Source organism: Cheilinus undulatus, linkage group 18 (assembly GCF_018320785.1).
Source record: "Cheilinus undulatus linkage group 18, ASM1832078v1, whole genome shotgun sequence".
Lineage (NCBI taxonomy): Eukaryota > Metazoa > Chordata > Actinopteri > Labriformes > Labridae > Cheilinus > Cheilinus undulatus.
Window position 1 is genome coordinate 38,026,321 of NC_054882.1, and position 18,813 is coordinate 38,045,133.

An 18,813-nucleotide genomic window follows, 5' to 3' on the forward strand; every position below is an offset into this window, starting at 1 on the left:
GATGTACATATTTGCTACAAGGTAAATATGTCTCTTTATTTATCATTTTCTTGTCTAGTTTGACTGCTAACCACTTGTGGTGCAAGAAAAAATAGAAGAGACCTCAAATCTAATAATTCTCTGTCAGCGTCTCTGAGATGCAGCCCTAACACTTGCTGCCAGTCTGAAACAGCAGTTACTATAGCAACAGTGAGGAGCGCTCACCCCAAGTGATGTCCCACTACCAGCGCAGACCAAAACATGGCGGCCTCCTGGTAAATTTATAACTTAAATGACTCAAAATGCAGATATCTAGTTAAATTTTTAGTTCAGTATACATATGAGAAATACAAATATCTACAAGATGAACTCGTCTGATCATGCAGAGTTCCTTTAAAAAGTGCTGTCGAAGTAACTCATTAATTCTAAATAACTGCAGAAAAAAAATGTTTGAAAATATGAATGCAAAGTGATTTCAAAACTCCATGAAAATACCATCATAGCACCATCAACGCCATCTGATTGATTAAAATGTGACGAATTTTCAGAGTCATCTCTGAATAAGATGGAATGGAATAAAACAACAGTTAATGGTGCCATTTAAAGCTGTGATATTTACACCCATGTGGCATTTCATCTTCACTGTGGAAGTGTGAAGTGGGCATGAGACCTTATGTTCCATCTTCGGGGGTAGTAACAGAGGTGTTAAGAGGTGATAACAGGACAAACAGAGTTACCAACAGAGTGCAGAGCTGTGTGTGCATGTCTGACCGTGTGTGTTATGTGGAGCTAACACTGTGAATGCTCTTTCAGGCAATGCCAAAATGCAACAGCAGTTAACAGACAGGAAGAGAGAAAGCCACTGCATATCAGTCTCAAGGTTTAATGTTTGCAAAGCCTTACTATGGCGCTATCTATGATTAGAAACACTTAATTATACACGGTAATGCAGAAAGTCTATCTGTAACGCAATTCTTTTCACATTACAAAAAAAATTAATAATAGTGTGTAATCAATGAAAATGTATGTTTTAATCATCTGACAACATAATGTAGGACAAAAATATCACCCTAATCACATTTAAATCTTCCTCTTTCACTAATTTTCCCCACGTCTGTAGATTTTGACATCATAGAACAAAAGTTCATGGCATGACCTTTTTGTCTGTGACTTTTCTTTACATATTTCACAAATCTCTCTTTTAAAGCACAGACATCAGGGGCTTGAGGCTTTAAAGACAAGGAATCAAGTATCTATATTCATTATAACAGTTATAAAGTTTCTCAGTTTGACCTGCAAGCAAAATAATCCATCAAAAAAGTCATTCTTCTAAAGAGTTTCAGAACTGTGAGCAGCAACTGGCATTATCATCCGTCATCTGTCAGCCATCAATAAGTTTTTTTTCCCACAAACATTTGAAGGGAAGGAGCTTTAGCCTGAACAATTATGAATGTTTTAGACTATTGCATTTAAGGACCTGTGTCCACAGATTTAGTTTTTTGTGCTGGCACCAAACGAGTCCAGCGTTCAATGCCCAGCGGTGTCAGCTGTGTTTTTTGTCTGAGCAGTCACATCATAACCTGACATACCAGATGGATGTGTTTCACACATCCATCTGGGAAAGCTTCAATAGGAAAAGTCTGAGAAAAGGCAGAGGCTTTGAAAAAAACTCAGAGTGTGATTGGGTGAATGTTCTGTCCGTCACGTCTCTACAGGCCAATCAGAGCAACAAAACACGTGACGTAGCCGCTGTCAAGCTGCGCGTGTGCAGCTACTGAGGAATAACATGAAACATGGCAACTGCAGACGTGTAAGTACTTGACTTTTGTCGTTTTTGAAAAGAAAACAACTCACTGCTGTTCTTCGTTCTTCTTTTAACGAAGAAATGTTGTGAAGTTCTGATAAAACTTGCGCTTAAGCAGCATCCACACTAATCTCTTCCTCCATAACTGCACCAGCTCTTGCTGCTGCTTGTTTACATCACGACTCTGCTGCACCTGAAAGTACTGTCCCTTGTCACTGATTGGTCCTGTCACTTTCTAACCGGGCCCAAACAGTTCAGATGGGAGCTTTGCAAGATGGATTCACCAGTGAGAAACAAGGAAACGGCAAATCCATCTGCTTTGCAAGGTTAGTCACATCACTCTTGATTTCAAAAATATCCAAGTGTTAGAACAGCATTAAGGAGCAAGGAAGGACAATTTTCACAGATTTTATTCCTTAATATTGGATTATTATCAATGAAAAAATAATGTTTATTTTTTAATAAATACACCTCATTGAGTCAGTTCTTGTTGAACAGAGTCCTCATGAAATAAATCACAGGGGTGAATAGCGTGTTCTACTGTATTCATCTTTTGTTATTGTTTTGATTGTGAACCCCCTGGTGGTGAATTTACATGCAGTGGGTTGAATACTTTCTTCTTTGTTCATACTTGTATTTCTCTGTGCGTAAGCAGCCTTTAATAGGCTTGAGATGGATAAACACCCTTCTTACTGTAAAACAAGTCTGTTGCATCAAAATTATTTTGTACTGCTCCTTATAACATCAGCGCTTTCCTGACCAAGAACCTGATATATAGAACATGTTTGACATTTATGATTCTAGAGCCCAACTCGCATGGGATGAGTATTACACAGGGCATCTGTGTTTTTAATCCCATGCCAATCAGCCATGTCTGTAATTTTTACAGTAAGAATTCTAGGGCAAATAACCTATCATATTTCAGCACAAACAGAGGTCTGCAGGAAATTCTAATCCTGTGCTAATGGGCATCTCTGAAATTGAGGGTGGTACTCGTGTTTTTTAAAGGTCCCTGTGGCTTTTTCTGATTGAAATAAAATAATAGCGCTTGTGTAGGACACTGTAAACAAGGTTTTTGACTTATTAAGGTAAACTCTTGCATGCACCACTGCTCTCGTGCACAGTGCTTCTGCTTTTCCTCATAACAAGGAGAGGGGAGAACAAGAGGAGATTATTCTTATGTCTCCCATGTTTTACAATCAAGATCTAAAAATGATCTTGAGTGTGGCCAGATTAACCCCTTATTCTTTTTAGATCAGTTACCACACATCTATAACACATCTTCATTTTCTAGGTGTATGTTTACATGTAAAAGCTGTGAGTATATTTCATTTATTACCATCGGAGGTGACTGCAGGTTACTCTCCTGTAGAAACTGTTCCAGGGTCACCATCTCACTTCCAGGTGAAGATGGGCGGGGCTTTGTCCTGGCCCCTCCTCCCCGCTGCGGTTGAGCCCTCTGCGGTGTGTGGTCATAAGGAAGGGTGGAGCTACGTGACAGAGTCTGCTGTGATTGGCTGAGACCCATGGCATCATCACTAGAGAGGCTGGCTGAGCGAGGCTGGCGATCGGTTGTGTCTACGAGAAAGGGAGAAATAAGATTTACTGACTGAAGAGGAAACCAGCAACACGAATATCCTTTAAATACATGGTTATATTTGTGCGAACCTCTGCAGTTGACTGGAGAGTTGGAGCTTGACGTATTGTGGCTGAAGTCAGCTGATCCTGGGCGACCTCCAGGGTTGCTGTGGTGAGAGTCTTCATCAAACAGCAGACCTGGAATATGAAAACACTGTCATATAAACACTCATCCTCTCACTGAATACAGAATAAATTATGTTATAACAGAGACTCTGTTTACCTCGAGATCTGTGGGTTTGAACTGGTCCCAGTCTGGAATTGCTGTTTGGACCCATTGAGGAGGGTTGGTGGCTTGGAGTGGAGCTGAGAGCTTTACGACCTGAAGACACAAAATTTAAAGAGTTACTCTAAATCAATTTTATATTTACAATTTGTACAGCTTTATTACTGCAGAGGCTCAGTTCAGAACTTTTACCACTTTTAATGTAATCTTTAATGTGTTAAAAGTTACATAGAGGAATTAATTACTTTTTCACAGAGGGCCAGATAGGTTTGGATTTTTTTTTATCCTTATTAAATAAAATCATCATTTAAAATCAGCATTTTGTATTTACTTGGGTTGTCTTTATGAGATATTAAAATTGGTTTGATGATCCTAAACATTTAAGTGTGATAAGTATGCAAAAAACTCAGGCATCAGAAAGGGGGCAAATACTTTTTCATGACACTGTAAATGCTATTTTTTCTGTTCATTGTGAGGTACATTTGTCAAATCTATCAGCCACAGTGGTCTATGGATCATTTAAAGCATCATAACAGAGATTTGTGCCAAATGACAGACTTTGTCTCTTCTTCTAAGGTCAACATAAGGTCAAGAGACAGGCTAATGGCGCGAGTGCTTTACTCAGTTCAGATTGTAAGATTTTTTAAATCTGGGAGGATCTTATTTTTCCTGAGTGGGCGGGGCTTCAGCTCATTCAACAGACACGCCCACACCTCCGTGGAGCAGATTTTTCTGCCTCTTTTTCATGATGTTGAAGCTTAATTTTATAAACTTAGAGATGTTTTATTTGACTGAAATTTGACCTGGAAGTTCCTAACACAGTGACCTGTCATACAACAAACCTAAATATGGATCTATTTTCACTTTACAGGGTCTTTAAAAATGACAGTTTTTCTTTTTAAAACAAAGCAGGTTTCACAGTTAGAGCATTCTTTTTATTTTTATCACCTAGTCCATGTGAATCGTCTCCGTTGATGCTCTCATTGCTCCCTCCTGGTGTGCTGCTCCGATAAACACCTCGGCTCCTGTCAGTCAAACCTACGGACCAATCAGAGACTTGTTAGAAACCACTCTGGTCCTGGACGCAACATAATGATTGGAAGGCGTAGTTTGTGCAACACAGAGGAGCATTCAAGCAAAGCAAGACATAAGGAGTGTGTTCATTGATGCTGTGAATCAGTGGATCAGCAGTGAACGCACCTAAATCTAATAAGACATTAGGGGTCTATGCTATAATTCAACAACCAAGGGAAGGGAGATCTAAAAAACTGATACAACAATAAAACATAGCTCAACTAAAGCAACACTTTGCTGTGTATTATTGTAAAAATGCAGCTTTTAAACTGACAACCAAAATTCATAATCAAGGTTAAAGGCTAAATCTTTTGAAGCTTTTCTAAACGCTATAAGACCTAGATTCTGATTCATTTCATCCATTTTCTATACCGCTTATCCCGTTTGGGTTGCGGGGGGGCTGGAGCCTATCCCAGCTGTCACTGGCAAGAGGCGGGTTACACCCTGGACTGGTCACCAGTCGCAGGGCTGACATATCAATTCAATTTCAGAAAATGCTCCTCAACGTAAAATTGTCAAGACTTTAAATATCCCACCATCTACAGAACATAATATCATCAAAGGATTCAGAGAATCTGGAGAAATCTCTGTGTGAAAGGGTCAAGGCCAAAGGCCAATATTGGTTGCTTGTGATCTTCAGACCCTCAGGCGGCACCACATTAAAAATAGGCATGATTCTGGACTGGAAATCACTGCATGGGCTCAGGAACACTTCCAGAAATAACTGTCAACACGAATGCAAGTTAAAGCTGTATCATGAAAAAAATAAAAGAAAGACATCTCGCACACTGCAGGGCTCCAAAAATACTATTATTTATTGCACCAATGTGACGTTTCGAGTAGAGCTGCTCTTCATCAGAGCAACTCTGCTCTTTCTTTTCTTTGTCAGTCTCTTTTTCGGCTCAGCCCCTGCCCACCTAGGTCTGGATGTGCCTTTAGACTTTTTTTCTTACTTTTTCATGTAAAAAAGTAGCCATATGTGAACAGGATCCAGAAACACCTCCACCTCTTCTCCAGGCCAAACTGTTCTGTGGTCAGATGAATCAAAAGATAGAATTCTTTTTGAAAATTATGGACGCCATGTCCTGCGCACTGTAGAGGAGAGGGACCATCCAGCTTGTTACAAGCTCACAGCTCAAAAGCCTGCATCTCTGATGGTATGGGGTTGCACTATGGCATGGGCAGCTTTCACGTCTGGAAAGGCACTTTCAATGCTTCACAGTAGAAGAATCCCGGTGCTGCACTGGCCTGCCTGCAGTCCAGACCTTTCAAAAACAGACAACATTTGGGGCATCTTAAAAAGAAAACCCAGGACTGTTGTGCTGCTAAAATCCTACACCAGACAAGAATGGGACAACATTCCTCTCCCAAAACTCCAGCAACTGGTCTACAACTGGTATACAGACTGTTGTTTAGGGAAGAGGGGATGCTACACAATGTTAAACATCGCCCTGTCTCTACTTTTCTTACTGCCATCAAATTCAAAATGAGCTAATATTTTTAATTAAAGGGTAAAATGTCTCAATTTCAACATCTGATATGTTGTTCATGTTCTACTGTGAATAAAATATGTTTTTTGAGATTTGAAAATCATTGCATTCTGTTTTTAATTACATTTTACACAGTGTCCCAACTTTTTAAAACTGTGATTGTATTTAAAGGGGATATATCTTACTCTTTAAAGACAAGTTTATATTGGTCTCAGAGGTCCCCAAAACATGCCTGTGAAGTCTGTTGCTAAAAAAAAAAAACACTTCAGTATTGGATTTTTGAATGTCTAAAAACCCTTCTCTCTCAGCCCTGCTCAGAATGAGCTGTTTCTGTGTCTGTGGCTTTAAATGTTACTGAGGCGTCTGACTCCGCCCCTCTCAGGAAATGGATGTGGCATAATGGATGTGGCTGTCCTGATCCTCTTCTCAGCTGGCAGCTAAAAGGAGGATCAGGAGAGGAGGGCGGAACCTTCTTCCAAGTGGGGAGGGCCAACCCAACCTGGGGGCGGGGCTAAATCCCCACATGACATCATGAGGGGAAAATCTGAGAGCGACTTGTTTCAGCACACATTTTCTGAAAGGTGAAGGGGGGGGGGAGATAGATTTTTCTGATTCCTGAGGGGGTTGTGGACAGGCCAGGGGCACATGTTTTTGTCAGAAAAGCCTGAATGTCCTGAAATGTCCCCTTTAAAATGTAATAAAGTACAATACATCCCTAGAAGAATGCTCAAGTAAAAATGAAAAATATACTCATCAATTTGAGTGATGAGTAAATGTAATTACAACAGTTTCTTTCCACCCCTTGGTATGATTGTGTCAATATCAGCTAAACTCACACAAAGATGCTTGGTATCTCCAGCAGAAAACATGACTGGGACATCTCTAGTAAAAAAAAAAAAAAAAAACAGAAAAGTTCTCCAAAGCTTATAAAGAATCATATCTTTAAGTTTAAATTGAAGAGAGAGTGTGGACAGAAAAAGGGCTGAAACAGGTTCCCCTAAAAGAAGACAATAAAAGAGCAGTGCTGGATGCAGTTATACTGTTTGTTTGTTTGTTAAAGGTAAAGACAAATCTCTGCAGCAAAGCTTTATGAAGATCTTTTTTCAAGCAACTCACAATAAATTCAAAGAAATACACTCAGCAGATTGGAAACAATAGGGAAGTGAGAGCACAAAAACACAACATTTTCATACGTAGATACCCTTACATGACGTGCACATGAGCGGGAAAGCCTGGCGTGCTTGGAAGCGTGCATGTGCGCTCACACTCACACACTGACCAACTCTGCACACACTACTTACTAGATTTACTGGCTGGGTCACAGCCACAGCATGCACCCGTCTGTGAGTTTGAATGTCTGTCTGCTGGAGAAGGGTGTGTGTAGCTTTTGTCTGTGTTACTGTTAAAGTGCATGAATGTCTGTTGTTGTTTAGCTTGATGTTAAGTTGGCAGTGAGGATGATGATGATGATGATATGTAGGGTTAAAGAAGATGATGAAGAGGAGGATTTTAGAAAACTCCGTTGGCTGACACGGGATGGCAATTCAGGACGTCAGCTGTGATGTCATTGGATGACCAGAATCGCAGACGTCTGGTGAGAGTGAGGGGGGGACGGGAGGAGGAGGAGGAGGAAGGTGAGGTGGGGAGGAGCTTTTCTTGACTTTTACTGCGGAGGAAACGGAAGCGTTTTGGGTTGGGAGGAGCTGAGATGGAGAGAGAAGGAGGGAGAGATGGAGAAATGTGAAGAAAATGCAACAATGACCAAGTAAATTAATCAAAGTTTGTTAAAGAACATGATTTAGAGAAATTATAGATACCATGCAAGAAAAAAACAAACTACAAAACAGTAGAGACCAGTTTAATTCCATGCATTTACTCAAGACTGAGCTCAACTCACTCAGGCTTTAAATGAAATGTGGTTACTGGTGTGAAATTCAGCACAAAGATAAGAAGACATAAAAGATGAAGGTAAAACTGGCTGGGGATTATTCAGTTTCTTTTAGACTTCTTTGTGCCAAAAGAAAAAAAAAATGGTGTTGATTTAGTCAGAGGAAGTAAACGAGGCTTACCGCAAAGCACAGTGATAGAGAAGACAACTAATATGAAGACAAATAGGAACATCTGCTGTTTACTACAAATAAGAAGGCGAAGGAGGAAAACAAAGAAGAGAATGAAGGAGATGAGAAAAAGGAGATGAAGACAAACAGGAAAATTAGGTAAAAGAAAAAGAGGACAAGGGGAAAGGGAGCAAAACCAGACAGAACTAGATGACAGGGGAAAGAGAGGAAGAGAAGAAGAAGAAGAAAGTGCACAAGAACAAGATGAGGAGGAAGACAAAGAAGAAGACAACGATAAGAAGAATGATGAGAAAAAGACAATGAAAAAATCAATGAAAGGGAGGAAGAGGAGTAGAGGAAGAGATTAGAAGATGACAAGAGAAATAAAAGGTATTGATAATTATTTGATAGCTGTTTTGTTGACAGCAGGTAAGAAGGCTCTTACCAAAAGATGGATTACACCTATTGAACCTACAATTAATAACTGAATAGATGTGACAACCAGTGTTAATTTTGGCAGCTATTTTTAATTTTAGTCTTAGTCTTTAGATGAAACTTCTTTTAGTTTTAGTCACATTTTAGTCATTTTAGTCATAACGCAATACATTTTAGTGTAGTTTTAGTTCATAAAAAGTCCTCACATTTTAATCTTTTCTTTTAGTCCAAACATCTGTTCTCTTGTTAGAAATCTGGTACCAAGTCACTATAGTGTGTTCTATGCATTCTGCCAGACCTGGGGTCCCTGCTTTCTACAGCTTAGAGGCAGAATAGCTATAAATGTGTTATTTTTGACAGATTTACCTACAGTGGAGAAATATCACAGATTTTGAATGTCCTACGAGAACAAAATTACATTTTAGTCTAGTTTTAGTCATCTTGATGAAAACTAAACTTATTTTTTGTCAATTTTAGTCATCACAGATCTATTTTTGTTAGTCTTAGTCTAGTTTTTGTCATAGAAAAAAGACTGTCAACAAACATTTTTAGTCATGGTTTTAGTAGACTTAATTAACACTGGTGATAATGGAGACTTCCAAGATGGTAAAGATCACTTTTTCTGTTGATTTAAAACTGGAAAAATTTAAACTGCATTGGGCAAAGTGGGTGCAATATGTTAAGCCTCTGAGACCTGATTTTGTGAACACTGCTCAGTGAGGGAGCACTGGTTTCATCAATTTTTCAATTATCGTCTCTTTTTTGTTGTCATTTGCAGATTGGAAGATGAAAACTGCCACTTTTGTTTTGATAGATTATTATTATTATTTATTCCTTTTTCTTTTCATTGTTGTTGTTATTATTCTTTTTCTGTATCACTTTCTCTGTGGATGTCTATGGTTACCTCTTCCTGTCTCCTCTGAGTAGCCAAAAAGTTTCCAAAAGATGCATGTCAACAAAGACCTAGAATTTGTATTAAGGTACACAAAGGTTTGTTGGAATGTTTGTGTATAATCTTGTGATAATGTACCATTCCATTTTCTTACCTGTAAATGTAAGGACTGTATCACTGGACAATAAAAATAAATGAAAAAAAACAACAACAAAGAGATATGAAAGAAGAAAATTAATAATAAGACAAAAATAAAAAAGAAAACAAAGGAGGTGGAAGAGTAGAAGAGTGAATGAAGTTCAGGATATAAAAAGGGGATGAGGAGACAAAGAAAATGAGGATGTAGAAAAAGGAAACAGAAAAGGAAAACAGATAAGAAGAAAAAGTCAAGAAAATAACGGAAAAGTAAAGGAAGAGAAAAAGAGAAAGGAGGACAAGGAGACAAGAAAAGTAGAAGAGATGACAGACCATGAAATTAAAATGTGGCTTTTAACGTTGATATGAAAAAGTCAATGGGAATTTGGGACAATGTTAGATTCTTGTTGCAGATTAAAATGTATTGAAATGTTTTAAATTCATACTCTACCGCTCAAAAGTTTGGGATCACTTGGATTTTTTCTTGTTTTCCATGGAAAAAATCATGAAATTAGTCTGAATAGGAAATACAGCAAATGAACTGGTTATGCTGACATTGTCAGGGTTAGAAATAATGATTTTTATGAAAAATGACTATCATGCTGCCTCCACCTCTCTGACTGATGGTTTTAAGCACTGTTCTTGCATCTTTTCATTTGTTCTGCATCTCACAAATGTTGTTCATCTGTTGATCCAAAGACCTCAAACTTGGACTCATCTGTGCACAACACCTTCTTCTGGTCTTCCAGTGTCCAGTCTTTTGTTCCCTTATTAGTAAAATGTTTTTAGCTGTGTAACATAATTAACTTGGATTAGCAGCCATACTATGCGATTGATGCAGAGGACTGACAGTTGATGATAACTGTTTGTGAACTGCATGAAAACGTTTTTCTTTGGAAAACAAAGAAATTTAAAAGTGATCCCAAACTTTTGAGCGGTACTGTTTGTGCAACATGGGAGATTTTCTTATAAACTTGAACTTTTCCAAAAATCTTATGGTTGTTACAATTTATTACAGCAAAACAACTGAACAAGAAGTTAAAATACAAAGATGTCGCTTCTTGAACTAAACGTGAGTTGAGCTCAGCCATGTGTAGAATAAAATTTCAAAGTAGAGCAATTAAAGAGAAATCATACTAAATTAAACAGCCATGCATCAGAACCCAGCCTTAAATACGTTAAGATCCAAAGAAGAAAAGTATGCATCGCCTCGCTATATTTTCAATTATTTCCAACTTTCTTTATATGAGAAGGATGTGAAATCAGAATTGAATGTGAATGCAATACTTAAACATCAAACAATATCAACACCCCAGCAGCAAAACTAGAAGTGCTGGGCTTCTGTTTTTAACTCCCAAGAAAAAGCAAATGCAACATTTTAATACAGAAACAGAGTCTTCAGTAGTATCCCAAAAATTGTTATAAAGACACTTTTTAAAATATGCTGTCTCAAGTATCACTTACAACACTCGTACAGCAGTTTTCAGCTGATAATATGACTAAAGAGCTAAGTTTTCTTTTAAACTTTGGTATTTTCAGTACTTTCTGTCATTAAAATAATGAAAATTGTATCAATTTAAAACATATGATGTTGAAAAGTCTCAAAAACTTTGGCAAAACTTTTCCATGTGCCAAAAATGCAAGAAAAAAAATCTGTTAAATGAAGCACAAGTCAATTTGATCTTGTTGTCTGCCTTCAGTACCAAAGTTATGAATCACTGGTAGGGCTAAAAAAGAAAGCATGGAGTAAGCTGACTTCATTTCTTTAAAAATTCCCTGTTGACAATATTTTACATAAGGTATCTATTCCTCTGAACTAAATATGTTTATGTTTTGATTCCAGTACACTGGCTTGCACTCTTTCGCTGCAAAGCACTCTGGGAAGAATTCCTGTTGCCACTTCAGATTGCTCAGTAATTCTAGAAGCCTGCCAGTGTTTCGTTCCTCTGTGACTGATTGTCCCAAACAAAAAACATGTCATTTAGTGACATCCCGTTCATCAGGACGGGCCAAGAAAAACCCGAACTGGATTCTCAGTGTTGTTTTGTTTTGTTGCAGGATGTCAAGCATTAAGGAACGTCACATATTTTAGTATAATTTAAACCTAGCATTGTAACAACATGGTTAATGAAAATCATAACACAGCTTTTTCAGATGGCTTCCTCTTGTCCTTTATGTTGTTGTGAGGCAAACATGAAAGACAAAGAAAAGAGCAAACTCCTGAGTATATCTTTTTAAGGTGCTCGACCAAAAAAAATTTTAAAAACTGAAGAGTCGGCACTCAGATATGTTTTAGGGGGGTTATTTTATCACATGGTAGGGGCAAAAACCACAATGAACACATTTCAGCATGCAGGCTTCCTCAGCGGAGGAAGACCGTACAACCCAATCAAAGAGAAATTAATATAATTCTTTTATTAGTATAAAAGTATTGGCAGTTTTTAGATATCTATCAATTATTGTTGTTTGCCCGGTCAACAACTTTCTGTCATTTTTATGTTGAATGAGAACTACAGATTCAGGACCATAAAAATAGGACCCTGCTTGCACACATGGCCGTTGTTAATGAGCATTTGTTTGACTACAGATTGCTAGCTACTACTACAAATAACAACAGCGATGGGCGGTAGACCGAACTTAAGCATTTGATGAGCTAGGTTTGATCTGTTCAAAATAAGATATGAATTTCATCCAAGCAAAATAAACAGCATGTTGCAGCATGGGATTGTGTAACACTATTGACAAGACAACATTACTGATAGTGAGGGAACTAATGTTGTCTTATCAGTAATGTTACACAAGTCATTAGAAACTAGCTACTACCCTAAATATTATATTTATATTTCTCCCTCAGGTGTTCCTTAAGCTTTCGGCAAGCCCTGTACCCCACTTATCATCTGGTTCTGTTCTAAATGTTCTGTTTGTTCACTTGTTTTCTTGTTGTATTTAGATGATAATAAATAAAAGTTTGAAAAAAAAGTTTGTGAATTTAATGGGGGATCAAAGACTTTGGGGAAACTATGGCTTATGGTGTATAAAACAGTTCTGTAAAATGGAAAAAAAAAAAAAAACATCTGTCACAAATAAGTGGGTCAAGTTAACTTTAAATTACTGCCTATCAAAGTCGTGTTAACTTAAGCAACTTAACTCATTGAGTGCCATTGATGTATATATACGTCATTTAAAAACCAACGCTTGAGTGCCATTGACGTATACGTCAAAGTGTTTTTTTGGCGGCTGGCACAAGGGGGCGCTCTCACGCTCCCTGTGAGTAATTTTGGGGCTTCTGGGATACGTAGTCGGAACACTACAGTCGGAAGTGATGGTAGATCAAACGTCAGAGGTGGACACCCTGGGGTCAAAGAGCAGAGCGATCGTTACGGAGCTAATCTTAGCTAAAAGTTCTAACTTAGACGTTGGAAGAAACTTTGAACTTTCACCTGAGAAATCGCTTACTCACTGAAACCGACACTGAACTTAACGACAGCGAATCCAGGGATCGGCGCTTTTAATGATCTGCCTTGGCCGGCAAAGAGGCTAAAGAATCCCCCCCATGCGTCGGAGAAATAAGGCAGCCTCTCACCAGCTGGATGCATACAGCGTCAAGCGGGAGAGGACGTGGGCGTATAGGGAGGTCCTGTGGAGGTCGTCCAGTTCTAGAGTGTGAATGGCATAGCGGGGTAAGGAAGCATTGTGATTTATTTTACAATAAAATAACATTTGTAATACAATTTTCAGATGTCTTTTATGTCATTGAAGGCAAAATTATAACATTCAAATCACTGTTCTGCTTGACAGACTCTCTTTCATACAAATGCAGTCTTTTTGGTGAAACTAGCCTCTATTACACTTCAGATAAATCAAGAACGGAACAAGCTACAAACAAACGGTGTTTTCCATGATGAAATAGACAGTTTCTTCTTTCATTTGAGCTATTTGGTGTTTTCAGAATCATAGTACAAAATATTCTGTGGGTCTTGAAAGATGACTCAAAATGGCCAAAAAAGCTGGCACAAGGCATTTCCCATTTCATACAAGGGCTGGCACTCCATGAGTTAATTGCAATGCTCAATGATTTCGCTGGGTGGTGCTGTTGTGAGAAACATGGGTCCTGGTTCTACGGTCCTGAATCTGTGGTCCATCCTAACCTGCTGTAACTTGTTTAATTGCAATGCTCCTCCACTTCACTGGCGGAGCTGTTGTGACAAAACACGGGTTCTAGTTCTACGGCCCTGAAACTGCTACCTGCAAGCCTGCAGATAGGGACTATTGGCAAGAGGTCATTTAGAATACACTATCAAAATCATACATAATTTTTAAAACAATTAAACCACTTTGAATTACGAAAAAACACTTTAGAAGTTGTTTAATGTCTTTAAAATGCCCCAGAACTAACATAAAAAATCAGCCAGAACATTTAACTTTAAGTCACTTTTGGCACTGGATTAACTTTCTACACTTTATTAAACATCATCTGACAGAAAAGTTATCAGTGCCTTCTGGTACATTATGTAACAAGAACTGAATATCAGAAAGGAAAATAAAGATGACCGTGTAGATGTCCGATAGAAACCAAATAAAGGGAAGTGGCTGATTTATTTTCCTTTGTAATGCGTTCCTGGTTAAATAATATCTCTGAAAACAAATTGTTTGCTTTGAAATCCTGTTTCTGACAGAAAATTTGAAGCCCAAACAACATTTCAGATTTCTAAAAGGGCAGTGGCATACTGAAGTCTGAAAAAGGATGCATAAATGCATATGTAATATGACATGAATGCAATCTTAACAAGAAAATACCCAAAGAAAAAAGAGTTAAAAAATCCAACTACAGTGTAGATTTGTTCAAATCTTCAGACATGTTTTGTTTAAAATATTATATTTAATTTAAGACCTCCCCCAAGCCAGAATATGATAAGAATTTTTAAGACCATTGATTTTAAAACTGAAACTAAAGACTGAGGATCTGCAGGAATCCTGAGGTGCTCTACATTGTGAGTGGTGGGTAATTTCAGATTTCTTATCTCTATTTAAAGCACATTTTACAAAGCCGAAAGCAGCTGAAAATAAAAAGAGGCTGCAGAAATTCAGAATTTACTCTGATAGAAGTGTCAAAAACACTTCAACACGTAAAACATTTCCTTACAAATACTCATATTTGGATAAAACATGAGAGAAACCTTCCTTTGACTGACATAAGCTTTTGCTTTTCTTCTGTAGAAGTAAAGCTCCCTCAAAGAGACAATGGAGTGCAGATACAGTGGTGATATAAAGCTAAGAAGACACATGAGAGAAAGTGTTTTAGTCTACATCACCCTCTAGAGGCACTGGGAGGTAACTACATTTACAAAACATTTTATTTGCTTCACCAATAAAAAGACAAGATCTGATCCTTTTCTCAAACATATTCTACTTATTTATGAAAACCCCTTTTAAAGGTAAAATCTACCACAAACATTTCCTGATGCAGTTTAAGGAAGGATCGTGTTATTTACAGTGTTTGTGAGTGTGGTTTTACCTCTGTTGATCGGCGTCAGAGCTGGACTCTGGGGTCCCAGGCTAGGGCTGGTGATGTGGTTGTTATGGTTACTGTGGGCATGACCGCCATCCTGTGAGTCGCTGGCCTTCCTCTGGGGGACTGGGGGAGGAGTTTCAGGGGGGAGGAGGGGAGGCGGGGCAGGTAGAGGGATGTCTGGGGCGGTCTTTGCTCGATCTTTGTCTTTGACTCCTTCTTTGTCTCGGTCTCCTCCTCGCTCCCTGCTGCTCTCCTTACGAGGTTTGATGAGTTTGGCTAAAGCTTTGGCTCCGGACCACTGGCTCCTCCTGACAACAACATTTATATATATCATCAGCAGATAATACACTGCATATTGATGAGGCATAATTTTCAAGAAGTTAAGGTGCTGACTAAACATTACTTTTTAGGTGTGGGATCGTAGAATTTGTACTGATCCATTATTTTCTCCTCCAGCTTCTCTTTCTGACGTCGAAGAGCGTTCAGTTTATCTCTGCAGGAAGAGAGACAAAAATTTTTTCAATGCAGTCTTTTCTTTCCCTGAGGTCCCCCTTTTGAATAGTACTTTTATTATTAGACACAAAGAGAAACAGGAAATATTGGGGAAAATTCACCTTGTCAATACCACTAATCTGCTTGTTTTAGCACCAAAAGCTTCAATTTGTCATTTTTAGTTCTTGACAACATTACAGAAAGGTTCCCTTGAAGCGAAATCGTTGTTTTGCTATGCAATGTTATGTTTACACCACGTTCCACATTATTATGCAATTGATTTTTCTCCGATTTTCCTAAATAGTCTATGCAAGTGACAGCCAGTATAATTTTCAAGTTATCAACCGTTAGAGCATAATTCAATTTTTATTTTACAAACCTCCCAATGATAATTTTTAAAAAAAAAAAATAAAAACTCTAAATGCACTGTTCCAAATTATTATGCACAATAGAGTTTAAAATATTTTATAGGTTGTAAAGAACCGAAAATGGTCATTTGCTGAATTTGCAGCATTAGGAGGTCATATTTACTGATATCAAAGCTATTTCAATCAAAAACATCTTAACAGGCCAAGTTACGTGTTAACATAGGACCCTTTCTTTGATATCACCTTCACAATTCTTGCATTCATTGAACTTGTAAGTTTTTGGAGAGTTTCTGCTTGAATTTCTTTGCAGGATGTCAGAATATCCTGAGCTGCTGTTCTTATGTGAACTGCCTCCCACCGTCATAGATCTTTAGCTTGAGGATGCTCCAAAGATTCTCAATAGGGTTGAGGTCAGGGGAGGATGGGGGCCACTCCATGAGTTTCTCTCCTTTTATGCCCATAGCAGCCAATGACACAGAGGTATTCTTTGCAGCATGAGATGGAGCATTGTCATGCATGAAGATCATTTTGCTACGGAAGGCCGGTTCTTCTTTTTGTACCATGGAAGAAAGTAGTCAATCAGAAACTCTATATACTTGCCGAGGTCATTTTCACACCTTCAGGAACCCTAAAGGGGCCCACCACCTCTCTCCCTATGATTCTGGCCAAAAACATGACTCCACCCCCTCCTTGCTGACGTCGCTGCCTTGTTGGGACATGCTGGGTGTCTACCAACCATCCACTACTCCATCCATCTGGACCATCCAGGGTTGCACAGCACTCATCAGTAAACAAGATCGTTTGAAAATAGGTCTACATGTATTTCTGGGCCCACTGCAACCGTTTCTGTTGTGAGCATTGGTTAGGGGGGGACTGAACAGTAGGTTTATGCAGGACTGCAAACCTCTGGAGGATCCTACACCTTGAGGTTTGTGGGACTCCACAGACACCAGCAGCTTCAAATACCCATTTGCTGCTTTGTAATGGCATTTTAGCAGCTGCTCTCTTAATCTCATGAATTTGTCTGGCAGAAACCTTCCTCATTATGTCTTTATCTGCACGAGCCCGTCTGTGCTCTGAATCAGCCACAAATTTCTTCACAGTACGATGATCACGATTAAGTTTCCCTGAAATATCTAATGTTTTCATACCTTGTCCAAGGCATTGAACTATTTCACACTTTTCAGGAGCAGAGATCCTTTTTCTTTCCCATATTGCTTGAAACCTGTGGCCTGCTTAATAATGTGGAACATCCTTCTTAAGTTGTTTTCCTTTAATTGGGCTCACCTGGAAAACTAGCTTTCAGTGATCCAAGGAGCCCTGAGACACAATACCATACAGGGGTTTGACTCAAAAACTAAAAACTGAATGTTTATGACACTAAAATCAAATTTGCAAAACAATTTGAAACATGGTGTAGTTTGTATAAATATGTTACTGTTTGATGTTACATGTATAGTTTCTGCTCCTGGTGGTACAGCTCTTTGCTCTCCATGCTTCTCTCCAGCAGAGTGTGGTTTTGCTGACTCAGCAGATTGATCTGACTCAGCAGGTGGTGGTTCTCCTCCTCCAAGTTTCCTTTCAACCGGCTCAACAGCTAAACACACAAGAGGAGGAGTCACATCAGGAAGTTTACAGAGTTTTAAGGCTCAAATATCACTCTACTCCAACAAGTACCTGTATTTTTTTATTACTTTAATAAAAAGCCTGCCTTTACCTCACAGTGGTTGTCAAGTTTGGTCATGGTCAGATCCAGGCCTTGGTGTTGCTCCATCAATGAATCGTATCGTGCCATCCATCGACTCACTTCCAGCTGGGAGGTGCTTAAAGAGCTCTTCAGTTCGTTCACACGCTGCTGGAGGCTCTCATACTGCTCCGATTTCTGTGACTGGCTCCCTGTCAGTCTAACAGGCGAAACAGAAAAAGTCAGAAAGGAATGAAAAAAATTATAATGAGAAGAAAGACCAACCTCTGCGTTGTGATTTCTCTCAAGGTGTCACTAGCAGGGTTTAAATCCAAACATGTCACAAAATCCAAATATAATTTTAAACATGACAAAATCAAATACTAATTTATGCGGGTTTCTTTTTAAATGTACTACTGTTGTTCAAGTTTTAAGAGTCAAGAAGTTGAACATGGTGCTCATGAAAAAACACACTTTTTCCTTCCACAGTCTGCCTTTTCAGCAGTGACCTAGTGTGGCTTACCCTCCCTGTGAGGAGAGTCAATGATCATCTTTTGGACATTTTTCAAGTCAGCAGTATTCCTCATGATTGTGGTTGTGTGTACTGAACATCAAGATTAAAACAAAAAAAGTCCTGAAATGTTTTACTTTGTATGAGATGAATCCAGAAGATACAGAAATGTATCTTTCAGAAGTAAATCATGGTGAAAAAATAGCTTTTATATGATTTTTTAATTTTTTGATATGCACCTGTATATCTAGCCTATATCGAAGCTTATGAAGGGAGGATTTATAGGTGTAAATCGGGAGTGTTCAACAACTTTCTATATTTATGTGCTATTGTGAGAGTTCTACTAAAGGCCCTGGGTGCTTACTTAGAAAAATCAGAGGTAGAACACGCTCATCAGTGGATAGGGTCTGCCTGTATTGTATAAATTTTTGTGTATATGTAAACATTTCTACATTCTGGGGAATATGCACTAATTCTAGCTATATCTGGATATACACTCTTATTGTTCTGATGTGT

At 38.6% G+C, this 18,813-nt stretch overlaps 1 protein-coding gene across 2 annotated transcripts in view; it reads right to left on the bottom strand.

Moving 5' to 3' along the window:
* Positions 1-18,813, bottom strand: part of ccdc88c (coiled-coil domain containing 88C) — an 84,433-nt gene that overhangs the window by 11,310 nt on the left and 54,310 nt on the right. Inside the window, exons 23-30 of one of the 2 annotated variants that reach the window (XM_041812474.1) lie at positions 17,820-18,006; positions 17,554-17,699; positions 15,646-15,735; positions 15,246-15,550; positions 4,596-4,685; positions 3,645-3,743; positions 3,452-3,559; positions 3,123-3,361 (exon numbers count right to left, since the gene is read on the bottom strand). In XM_041812474.1, coding sequence (XP_041668408.1) covers positions 3,123-3,361; positions 3,452-3,559; positions 3,645-3,743; positions 4,596-4,685; positions 15,246-15,550; positions 15,646-15,735; positions 17,554-17,699; positions 17,820-18,006 — 1,264 coding nt within the window. Of the gene's footprint in view, positions 1-3,122; positions 3,362-3,451; positions 3,560-3,644; positions 3,744-4,595; positions 4,686-7,586; positions 7,915-15,245; positions 15,551-15,645; positions 15,736-17,553; positions 17,700-17,819; positions 18,007-18,813 lie in introns of those variants that run through there. The other variant, XM_041812475.1, reaches the window with a different exon arrangement.